Source organism: Leucopleurus acutus, assembly GCF_964270905.1.
Source record: "Leucopleurus acutus genome assembly, chromosome: 18".
NCBI classification, from domain to species: domain Eukaryota; kingdom Metazoa; phylum Chordata; class Mammalia; order Artiodactyla; family Delphinidae; genus Leucopleurus; species Leucopleurus acutus.
The window spans coordinates 63,232,761-63,245,619 of NC_139160.1; the positions used below are offsets into that span (position 1 = coordinate 63,232,761).

At 37.1% G+C, this 12,859-nt stretch overlaps 1 protein-coding gene across 2 annotated transcripts in view; it reads left to right on the plus strand.

The window, feature by feature from the left end:
* GPC6 (glypican 6) overlaps nucleotides 1-12,859 on the plus strand; it is a gene marked incomplete at its 3' end in the record, with an annotated part of 1,078,508 nt that overhangs the window by 737,011 nt on the left and 328,638 nt on the right. For both annotated transcript variants that reach the window (XM_082859519.1, XM_082859520.1), the window contains exon 4: nucleotides 8,193-8,358. In XM_082859519.1, the coding sequence (XP_082715645.1) occupies nucleotides 8,193-8,358 (166 nt within the window). The remainder of the gene's footprint in view (nucleotides 1-8,192; nucleotides 8,359-12,859) is intronic.

Sequence of the window (12,859 nt, forward strand, 5' to 3'; positions counted from 1 at the left end):
CCTAAATGCCCATTGACAGACGAATGGTTAAAGAAGATGTGGTACATATATACAGTGGAATATTACTCTGCCATAAAAAGGAACAAAATTCGGTCATTTGTAGAGACGTGGATGGATCTAGAGACTGTCGTACATATTGAAGTAAGTCAGAAAGAGAAAAACAAATATTGTATATTAATGCATAAACGTGGAACCTAGAAAAATGGTACAGGTGAAGCAGTTTGCAGGGCAGAAATTGAGACACAGATGTAGAGAACAAGCGTATGCGCACTAAGGGAGGAAATGGTTGGGATGGGGGTGGTGGTGGTGTGATGAATTGGGAGATTGGGATTGACATGTATACACTAATACGTATAAAATGGACAACTAATGAGAACCTGCTGTAGAAAATACATAAATAAATAATAAAAGAAAAGAGTAACCTAATGTTATGCCTTAAGGGACTAGAAAAAAAAAAGAGTAAACTGAAACCAACATTTTGTTTATCTCCACTCTAACCTTTATCATTTCCTTCCTTTTGCTAACTTTGGTTTTAGTCTGCTCTTATTTTTCTAGCTCCTTAAGGTATCACATTAGGTTATTAATTTGAGATATTCTCTTTTAATGTAGGCATTTGTGGCTATAATTTTTTGCATGTTGTGTTTTCATTTTTATTTAGCTAATTATTTTCTAATTTCCCTAGTGATTTCTTCTTTAACCTCTTGGTTGTATAGGTGTGTGTGGCTTAATTTCCACATATTCGTGAATTTTCCAGTTTTCCTTCTGACATTGATTTCCAGCTTTATTCTGCTGTGATCAGAGGGGATACTTTATATGACTGCAGTCTTTTTAAATTTCCTGAGCCTTGAGGTTTAGCAATGCGCTTTAACTGATGTTTAGCCATCTCATTAGTTTATTATTAAGCACCCTCCTAGTTGCGTTTTTTTTTTTTTTTAATTAGACTCCAGAGTTCCAATAAAGTTGATCCTGTCAGGTTTTACTAGTTTCATGGTTACTTCAGTGAAAGGACTGATTCTTGAAGTTTCCTACTCCACCATTTCTGTGATGTCACCCATCTCCCATGCTTATCTTGCAGACATCTGTTACTTGACTTTCTTCAGAAGCCATCCCTGTCTTTATCCTTACCTCCCAATTTTGAGCCAAATGCCCTTTTTTGGGGCTCCCTTTACACTGCACTTCCCGAAGACAGATAATTTTTTCCCTGAATTGATTTGGAAGTGAATGTATTCTGAACATCCCAACACTGGTAGAAGGTCTCCTTATTCATCCCCATAAATGTTGGATTAATGAAAGTTGCATGAGTGAATGAAGAAGAAACAAATTTACGTTCTCATGAACTTACTACAAAGCCAATTTATAGGTTGCTAATTGTTAAAGGATTATAATTAAAAAGTACTTAACAGGAAAGCTACTTTTAATGTAATTTAATCATTCTTGAGGACTTCAGAAGACACTTCAGAATCTCATGATACAATAGGTTGATGAGTAGAAACATCTTATCATTTAATATGACTACAGATTAGAAACTGTGGAGGATGGCATCTACTGTTGCTGAAAAACACATTTTGAATGTATTCTAGTTAAATAAGTCATTTACATTAACTTGTTTGTCTTTGGGAGATACATCTGTCTTCTGACAGATATGTTTATTTGATTATTTTGACTGTATGATTTCCGTAGAAACAAGCACTTGCTAGGTATTTGTTCATTGTATATAAGTAAAGATTTATAACTTTCCCATGTTTTTTTGCTTTTTAAAACTACTTGAAGCGACAATCTTATTTTACATTGGCTACTATTAGGAATTGTTAATGTGAGCACCAAAGCATGAAATGTTGGTCCAGGTACAGAAATCTTAAATATACTAAAGACCTGAAATGAATTGCTATTATGTGGCTAAGGATACGCTATGCCTCAAATTGCATTTAGAAAACATAAGAATTACTTGCTGTAACATCCTGACACACATGGTTAGCCAGGTAGATAAGTCTTAGTCCTACCTCCCAATACAGATTTATTAAGGACTCTTTTTGTATTCCTTGCCATGTTTCAATGTATCTTGCTTTTTTTACCTTTTAAAAAAGAAACACAAACAACAAAAAAACCACAAACTAAGAGCTCAATTATTTTTATGTTATTTAATTTATTTTTCAGTTAATTTTACAAGGAACTCTTGTTATAAATTGTATTATTGCTCCTCAAGTTGTATTATTATTCCCCGAAACTAGTTAACTATAAGTCATTCATTATACAGACACAGCATCAAAAGAAGTTAACAGAAGGACTAAACCCATGATGCAAAGATTTCATATTGAAATATTACTTGGTTGACTCACAAACTTCTGTCTGTCTTTCCCGGAGTAGGATAATGGAGTAAGAACCACTGACTATTTTCTTTTTTCCCTCTAATATTGTAAATTCTTGACAAAGTATTATTAGTGGTGAAGGACAACATGTAAAAGTTATGTGAAAACACAAATAAGTACGAAAAGGAATGTTGTCATCATCTTTTTTTTCTTCACTTAAAAACGTTGTTTTATTTGTGCCACGTAGGCCCCACTTTCATAAACATTATAATTTACTCTTTTACCTAAGTTTATTTCCCAGTCTACATTGAATATCCAGGAAGCTACAGCTGCGTTTTCTCAAAAATATCAAAAATCCACATTACCAACTAAAAAAACTCAACATTTGGTTTCTGTAGCTGTATTGTAGTCTTTATTGTTGCTAAATGAGCACAGTTTTCTTCAGTAGGAAATTTTTTCTAATAGTTCACAAAATTTACAAATTCGTGGCATCATATTTTTGAGATCTTATTCTATCCTAAATTTTAAATAAGAGTTTAAAATATTTATTTATTTATTTACTTGGCTGCATTGGGCCCTAGTTGTGGCATGCGGGATCTTTTGTTGCAGCGCATGGACTTCTCTAGTTGCGGCGTGTGGGCTTCTCTCTAGTTGTGGCATGGTCTCTAGAGCACACGGGCTCAGTGGTTGCACCACACGGGCTCTCTAGTTGTGGCACGCGGGCTCCAGAGTATGTGGGCTCAGTAGTTGTGGCATGCAGGCTCCAGAGCACGTGGGGTCAGTAGTTGTGGCACACAGGCTCCCTAGTTGTAGTGCTCCGGCTCCAGAGCATGTGGGCTCACCAGTCGCAGTGCGCAGGCTTAGTTGCCCCACGGCATGTGGGATCTTAGTTCCCTGACCAGAGATCTAACCCATGTCCCCTGCATTGGAAGGCGGATTCTCAACCATTGGACCACCAGCGAAGTCCTTAAATATGAGTTTTTAGAACTCCTTTTAGAACTCAAAGTAACTTCTTTACTTTGGTTTTGCTACTTTTAGAACTACTTTTAGAACTACTTTTAGAACTCAAAGTAACTTCTTTACTTTGGTTTTGCCAAATATATAGTTGTGTCTATTGTTTCAGAATTATTGTTGTTGTTGTTTTAATGTTGCATATTTTCTAGAGACCAGCTGGTGAATGATTTTGTATCTGATGCGTATGAGAGCCTATTGAAATTAAAATCCTAGTATGGAAATTACTCAGAGGAAACTCACCACAAATTTAAACATAGATAATACACCCATTAGAATGACTAAAACAAAAAATAGTAATAATACCAAATACTGGCATGGATGTGAGGAAAACTGGGTCTCTCGCGTATTGCTGGTGGAAATGTAGAACATGCCGCACTGATCTAGAAAATAATTTGGCAGTTTTTTACAAACTAAACACACTCACCATCTGATCCATCAATTGTGCTTTCGGGCATTTATCCCAGATAAATGAAAACTTACGTTTGTGCCAAAAAACTGTACATGAATGCTTATAGCGACTTTATTCCTAATAGCAAAGTACTGGAAACAACCCAAGTATCCTTCAGTGAGTGAAGAGTTCAACAAATTTGGTACATCCAAACAATAGAATACTACTCGGCAATAAAAAGGAGTGAATACATGCAACAACTTGAATGGACCTCCAAGGTATTATGCTCAGTTTAAAAAAAATGAAGCTCAATATGTTATTGGGTTGGCCAAAAAGTTCATTTGGGTTTTTCCGTAAGACGGTATGGAAAAACCCGAACGAACGTTTTGGCCAACCCACGTACAAAGTATTGATATATGATTCCTAAAATGATAAAATTATAGAGATGACAGATAGATTAGTGTTTGCCTGGTGGGTGGAGGTGGAGGAGAGAGAGTTCTTCTGTGGTGATGGAAAAGTTCTGTAAGTTGATTGTGGTGTGGTTACACAAATCTATACATAGGATTAAATTGCATAGAAGTGTCTACACACACACACACACACACACACACACACACACACACACACGAATGCAGGTTGAAAAAATCATGAAAACTGAATAGGTCTATAAACTCACTGGCAGCAATGTATCAACCTTAATTTCCTCATTTTGATATTGTCCTACAGCTATATGAGATGTTTCCATTGAGGGAAGGTGAGTGAAGGGTACCCAGGACTCCACTGGTTTTGCCGCTTCTTATGAGTCTATATTGATTTCAATATTAAAAGATTTTTTAAGAGTAGCTGTAGCACAATTATTAAACACTATTAAACATTTAAAAATAGAACCAGCCCTTCATACAAATGGCATTTAAAACAACCTTCTTTTCAGAGGCTTACTTCTAAAAGTCTTCAGTTTGAAGTGGTGATTTTTTATTTCAATTCAAGCATGCAGTTGTGTCGAAAAATATGGTCTGTGAACATAAAAGCTTCAACTTTGCTCCTCCGCTCGGTTTTCTTCTTCTTAAAATGCCCTTTATTTGACCAAGAAGGATATCATTTCCCAAAGTACCGAGAGAGCCATATTTAACTTGAACAGCACTGTTCTTTTAGGTTATTAAGGCTGTTCAATTTTCACTATTTGTTGCTACCCTGAGTTGGAGACTCTTCTGAAACGTCAGACTGAGAAAATTGTACTAGTTCCAACACACACACACACACACACACACACACACACACACACACACAGAGCAAAGCTTTGGAATTAGTGCAATCAATAACCTTTGAAAACAGAATTTAAAAGCAACAATTGAATGCTAAGATGTATAAAACTATCTTGTGCCTTTTTTCTTTGAATATCAGCGTGACCAAGGAATCAAGAAACACACTACAGAGTTCAACTGAAAAAGCATTTATTGAGTACCTATATATCATAATCATAATACCTTATAATGACATGCATGTTATGCAGAGTGGCACAGGTTATAATGATGATAAAAGAGTCCACACTCTCCAAGAGATCTCAAATCTGCATCCTCAATATTGACAAATACCCTAGGTTTTATACTGGCACATTTAGTGAGAAGAAGCAAAGCATCATATAATACCAATGGTGAGAAAACAAAAAATCCAACAGAGTCAAAGGAAGAAATAGCGTAGCCGGCTTGGGTGAAAATAGGATAGGTCTCTGGAGAGAGACATCAGGGTCAGGAGAGGAATTGCAAGGCTGTGAAAATCAAAACCCGATGGACAGTGGTTTGTAGGACTACAACCATATACCAAATAATAAAATGTGTAAGAATTCGGAATTCCATAGACAGAGTTATCCTCTCTGTTCTCTGAATGGTACGGGATACATGTAGATAAAATAAATTTTAAAAAAATTCTGCCCAATTGTGGATAAAATTCGGCATTTTCAACAAAATATCCTATAGATATTAGATATCCTATATCTATTAGATAAATAGACATGGTGGCACAGATGTATGCTCAAAAGAAAAATCACCAGACTCCTCTCTTTTGTTCTCATCTTTTCGTTTTTGTTTTGTTGTTGGAAAATATGTCTTAGAATTAGTGGATACTAATACATTCTCTAAATAGTTATATAAAGAAAGGCTAATTATGGACTTCCCTGGTGGCGCCGTGGTTAAGAATCCGCCTGCTAATGCAGGGGACACAGGTTCGAGCCCTGGTCCGGGAGGATCCCACATGCCGCGGAGCAACTAAGCCTATGCGCCACAACTACTGAGCCTGCGCTCTAGAGCCCGCAAGCCACAACTACTGAGCCCGCGTGCCACAACCACTGAAGCCCACGCGCCTAGAGCCTGTGCTCTGCAACAAAGAGAAGCCACCGCAATGAAGAGTAGCCCCCACTCGATGCAACTGGAGAAAGCCCGCGCACAGCAACGAAGACCTAACGCAGGCAAAAATAAATAAATAAGTTTTTTTAAAATTAAAAACAAAAGAAAGGCTAGTTATATTTTACTTTATTTGATTTGGACTACTTAATGTGCTAACTTTTTATTGTTGATCGGGTTAATTCAGTTTTATTAAAGCCAACATTAAATTACCAGGAAAAATAAAAATCAAAAGGTTAATATGTTATTTTGAAATGTATTACAAATAAGGTGGATTAATGGATGGGTGAGAAGGATAGATAGATGTGTGAAAAATCAGTGTAAGAAAACGTTAAATGTAGAATCTAGGAGTGGGGATATGGGTGTTCACTATAAAAATCTTTCAGTTTGTCTGTATGTTTGAAAATTTTCATAAAATTTTGGAAAGAAAATGCAAAAAAGGAAAAACATCAAAAGGACAACCAGAGATTTCGGCGCCCAGATAGATAGATAGATAGATAGACAGACAGATTGATAGATTGCTTCATTTCCTGAAATAATAAACTAGGGACTTTGTCAGTATTCTTGACCTCAAACAAATAGACTGCCAAATATTTCTCCAGCAAAGATGGTTTATTCAGGACCAACAGAGAATTGCAATTTAGCAAAGGAAAGAGAGCACTTCTTTAGAGGGAAAAGAAAGTTGGGAGGGCTGTGATACACAAAGAGTCCATGGCTTTTCATTGGCTGAGTCCTTGCCAGGAAAGGAGTCTTTCTTCTTGCCATTGGGCTCTGCTCTCCTTGCAGGGCTTGAGAGCTCCCCCTTCTGGTCTCCCAACTCTATTTAATTGAGGGTTTCATTCATTAATTTTTTACAGTATACAGCAATTAAGAAAATGTTACAGAAACCAAAGCCTTGCATTAGAAACCTCAAATGTGGTTTCTAGGTAAAGGATAAAATGCTGGAGATTAGCTTTGGTAGTGGAAAGTATCCATTTATATGGAAGTACCTTTTCCTGCCCCACCTTTACATTGGTGTTATGCTTTGTCAGTATCTGAATGTTCTGGGCATATATTGTCACCTGGGGGCCCAGATCTGTCTGATAAGACTAACTCCCCAGGAGATCCACATGATACAAGTTAGGCTTGCCTTCAGATGGAGAGCACAAGAACAGAAACATGTAGCTACTTAACTTAAAGATCAACATTATATGGAACCAACCAAAAAAATACCTCACTAATGTTTATATCCAGTCATGAAAAAGAGCTTTCTGTATTTTTTTCTGATTTTGGTCCACACCATTTTAAATATTCTTTCCTCTTAAAGTCAAATTGGAATTTTCAGTGAGTCTAAAAAAGACCTGATTGGTTTAGAATTGATTAACCTAGGAGTATTCACTGCTTATCGTATTCAAGGTAAATAGCACTTGATTATCGGTTGATTAGTAGCTCCTCTGAATTACTGCAAGCATTTCTCGTCACATTCAACATTGGATCCATCTTCCAAAGTTCCCAGAACTGCGAAGCTTCAGATTCCTGAAGAGGGTGCCTTGACAGTTCCATTGCTTCTAAGCAGGCCTGGATCTCAGAAATCCCAGACAGGTTGATATTGATCCTTTTAAAAAAGTTATGTACAAAGGAAGTGTTTCTGCAAACCTCCTTCAGAAACAGGGTCAAATAACCAGTTGGAAAATTTTCTAAAGGTGTCACATTAAACTTTAATAATACCTTCATTTTTATGGGGTTTTAACTTTGGAAATTGCTTTCACATGCATTATCTCATTGCATGTTCTATTTCATTGAAACAGTGTCTAGGTTTTAGGGCTAAATTGCAATGACATAGATATCAAAATGTTGACAAGGACAATTCAAGAAAAATGATTACTACTATGCCAAACAGAAGTATTGACAAGGGACTGACTGACTTTAAGATCAAGTACTACAGTGTGTTGAGATTGTGATGGTTCCTTTAGCCCGCTGCCCTACTGCTGGAGCTTTCTCAGAGCCATTTCACCTTTTTTTTTTTCAAGGAGGAAATGAGTCACTTCTTTTTGTCTCCTTCCATCCTTCTTATTTCTGATTTTCTTTTTCTTTTCGATCAATCTCCAGGTGAGCCCGACCCCAGGCTGCATCCGTGCGCTCATGAAGATGCTGTACTGCCCTTACTGTCGGGGACTCCCCACGGTGAGACCATGCAACAACTACTGCCTCAATGTCATGAAGGGCTGCCTGGCAAATCAGGCTGATCTCGACACCGAGTGGAATCTGTTTATAGGTAAGGAGCGGCTCAGCGGATCCAAGGACAGGGGTGTGGGAACAGCAGGCGTTCGTGGTACCTGATGGGCAGGTCCAAACTGGTGATGACTTGTAGAGACTAGGAGGATTAAAACAAACACAGGTGCGTGCGCGTGCGCACACACACACACACACACACACACACACACACACAGGCGCGCGCGCACACACACAGTGTTTAGCAAATTATAAATATATTGCATTTTTCTTTATTTTTTGTAAACCTGAAAAATAAGACTTCCTGGTCTATTGTGAAGGACAGTCCTGTTAAAGATTGTACGAACCAGCTGTACTGAATTAGCTGATCTCTCTGATGAAGATAAAAGTAATCTTGTTGAATTTCTGGGAGCTCCTGTGAGTAAGGGACATTTTAGAAAAGAATCTTGTTTTAAGAAAAAGCCCACAGTACTGTCTCTTTCTTATTTGTAGTATCTCAACATAGTCACAGATATTAGTAAACAATTCCTTCCTTAAACATCTATGATGAAAATAACTCAATATTTTGGCTAAAATATGCAGATTTTCTTCCTCAGTCTCTAGAGAAGAATGTTTTCAGCACAGCAGCGTGAAACAGCCTTCCTGTCTTTAGAAGGGAGGAAGGAGGGAGGTGGGGAGATACAGGGAAGTTCTGTGAATCACCCCTGTGGTCTGGAGTGGCAGAAACCACTCATGGGTCTGCACTGCCAAAAGATATTTCCCAAATAGCTATCCAAGGATGAAAGGACAAATTTCATAGGTAGGCTTCTCCCAGGAAAATACACAGACCTTGAAAGAGTAAATGTGTTTTCTCCCCTTCTGTCAAATGGCCTTCAAATAAAAGTACTTTCAATTGCTTTTACTGGGATTGCATAGTGACAAGCAGAGTGCTGCCAGTAACAGTGGCACTCGTCAGCCTCAGAGGGACTAAGTTATTTATGCAAACCTCTAAACCAGAAGGCTTGAGTAAAGTCTTCTGACATCTAAGATTTGGGTAGGAAAGGAAAAAGATGCATCGGAATGCAAAGAAACCTTAGCCCACCGTGCAAAAACGCGCATTCAGCCTTGGCGTCAAAAGCCATTACCTGACACGCTATTATGCTTAGGAAGCCCAGAGAAAACTGTTTTGAAGTTTTAGAAAAAAGATTTTAGAGTGGGTAGATCCAAATGGAAGTCATCCAACAAAATCTGAGAAATCATTACAGAGAGAATAAACTGATGTATTCTTCTCTCTCCCTTCAGTGGGAGGACAAAATCCTTTTGTCTGATCTTGGGTTACCTCATTTGAGAAATGAAGGAGTTTTTTAAAAGTTAATCATTAAGGTACCTTTCTAACTCAAAAATGAGATGATCCTTTGCTACGATTTTTGTTCTTTGCTAAGATTTTGGAGAGAAGTATGAATATGTTTTAAAAAGTAAGCTTGATCTTCTAAAATATAAATTTACATGAATTTTGGCAAAGACGCTACCTAAATAATGCTAATTAAAAAATATTCTCATCCTTCATTAGTCTACTCAATTCAAAAGGAAAAAGTAATTCAAATGTATTATATTGGTATAATCATATTGTCACTTGCATACGTAAAGCCTAAACTAAAACAATTTTATAAATCATTGAGAGTGGTAAAATTAAAACAAATCTGTAAATTAAATGCAAACTATAAATAAAAAAAACACTTAACGTTACCCAAAAAAGTATTCTCATCAAGAAATCTAAAAAGATTTACCTATTTAGAAAAACAGGTAAAACCTCATAGCATCACCACTCTTGAATCATAAAGATTATTCATACGGTTTGTTTGAAACTGCCATAATTCATAACACAGTTAAACTGTTTTGGTCAGCTTGCAATCTATTGATGAAAGCAGGCATGTGGATTTTGTTAAGTAGAGCAGGACACGATTAAAAATGAGAATATGGGCTTTTTAACTTGTAAGAGCAACAGTGACTTCTTAATTGGCTTTTTTTTCTCAGTCCTGGCTGGGTATTTGACGTGAAACAAATCCTTATACTTCAATCAACTGGGTTTCCTAGATGCCAGTTTGATGTGAAATTGAATGTCTGGAAAATCATTTCATTTAAAAACCTAAAGTTTGAACCCAGCCTATGTTGGAGTACCTGATGTTGTACCATACGTTGGAAGGGAACCTCATGGTAATCCTACCATCTTAATATATTTCATACCTCTTGCTCCCCTATCTCATTTTTTATTTGTCCTAGAGATCTCTAAGAAAATGCTTCCAATTTTCTTTCTTTGGGTTTTTCCTATGGCATTGAGAATTGACCACCCACCTAGACTTATAGGGCAAAATATGTTCTTACTAATACTTGTCCGGATGTGAAGTGTTAGTTCACGAATTTAGTATGTGAATTAGTCAAACGTGCCAAGTCCATTTCCTACACAGATACATCCAAGATGACAGTGTTCATGAATGCAGCAGCAAAAGATCAGTGAGCAAATCAGTAATTCAACAAAAATTATATATAATAGCCCTCTCTCTGATTAGCACCTGCATCCCATCACTCCTGGGCTCCCAGCATCTTGTCATCAAACCCTTTACTCCTACTGCTGTCAATTGCACGTGCTGTCTCTGTCTGCTACGTTAATGTCCTAGTTTATACATTTTTAATACATGGTCATCTAAAATGTTAACAGTGACATTCAAGCAACCATCAATGAAAACAAAGATCGAACTGGTGGCACATTCTCATCATCTTTAATTATGAATTAATTGAAAGTGATTTGTAACGATTTAGAATTCAGTTGGTGTCTGCATCATGTCAAAAGAAAGGCACTCCACTGATAAAATGAAATGTTTTAAGTGTTCAAGTAAAAACCCCAGTGGTATTCCATTCAGTTCTGAGGTCCTGTAGTTTTGTTTTTTTTTTTTTTCTTTTTTGTTTTTTTTAATCCTAGGGGAAAAATAAATCAGGAGTTCTACTTGGGATATATTTTCATAGTCTGAGGGAAAACGGTTTGTGGGCAGAACGCAGTCGTTTCGGTAATGTCCTGTGGTTCTTTTGAGTGTTTGGCATTGATACCAGCATTCCACAGATAAGAGTTGTTCCATTGGACAAGGGACCACGTTGCAGATTACACCTAGCTTGTGAGCACAAAAGTTAAGGCTGAAGTTACATTTATATGGCTATAATAAATCTTGCTTCTACTTAAAAATCTAGGATATGTGGGAAAGCCTCCTCCTAACATCTGGTACCTTCTGTAACTAGAGAATAGAATGGACTGAGAATTAGAAAGGAAAAAACAATGGTTTTTCAGTATTAGGAAGCAAATGTTGGTGAGACTAAAGACGGATTCTGTGTTGTTCTGTAATTTTTTTATTACTGAAATGCTGTAGGATACTTATTACTGTAAGTAAAAGGCAAAATGATCTCTATAGTTCTATGTAAAAGTGAAACCTTAACGTGTTTTTTCCCAACATGGGAGCTTAAGTTTTCAGGTTATCCCAGTTAGTGAACGCTTATACTCTTAACATATTAATTCAACTCATTATATTGAGTAAGCTAGACACGTACATTTTTTTGCCCTCAGGGAATTTGATGTAGTTAAATTAATTAATTATCAACTCTGATGAAGTGTTATGAAAATAGAAGCACGGGATGCTAAGTTTCTCCTCAGCGGGGGAACTTAACCTCATCCGGGGGGTCAGGGAAGCCCTACCTTGCTAAGTATAGAATAAAATACTTATTCTATTGAATAAGTATGGAATTATCATTGTCAAACATAGTTGATGTTGAGCAGCCGTAATATATATAGTTGTGACATTATAGGCCCCAAGTATTAGCAAGTCCCCGTGACGATTTCAATAGGTCTAGCGCGATCTATCAGCGGTTCTTAAATACTTGGTTTATTTTTGACACGTTTTATGATCAACTCTCACCACCACCACTGCAACTGACTTGAAATGATAAGATTTGGAAAAATGTGTGTTCCTTTTTGTCCAGAAAATGTTGAGTTCTCTGGTCTATTGGTACCCTCTAATGAGGGAGAGACAGAAGAGCAATATTTTTAATTTAAGCCTTTAGGCCTTGGGCACTCGTAGATCAGACAAACCAGTGATATCAAACTTTCTGGGCTTTCTTCCTCCTTTCAAACCAATCAATTACTAAAGTCTCAAGACAGAAAACTGGCACGAGAACACAAACAGAAAACCCAGTGTCAGTACCACATCTGTGCCAGGCCAAGAGACAATGCAGTGGGTACCGTTCATTCATGCTCTCGTTTATTCATATATACAGCACGTGTTTGCTGAGTGTCTAGCATGGATCTTGCTCTGGTGTAAGCATTGGAGTAGAGAAGATAAGGCCCTGCCTGCTGAGAACAGGGCTCCATATATGTTCTTTGAATGGAATAAATGGAAACAAGTAGGCAGAGGAATGGACAGGAATGCAGGAAGAGGCTGTTCTGTTTTACTTTGTAAGTCTACTCTTTTAATGGAAGTATGACTAATTCAGTCGTTTAAAAAGTGCATATCCCTGTTGTTAAC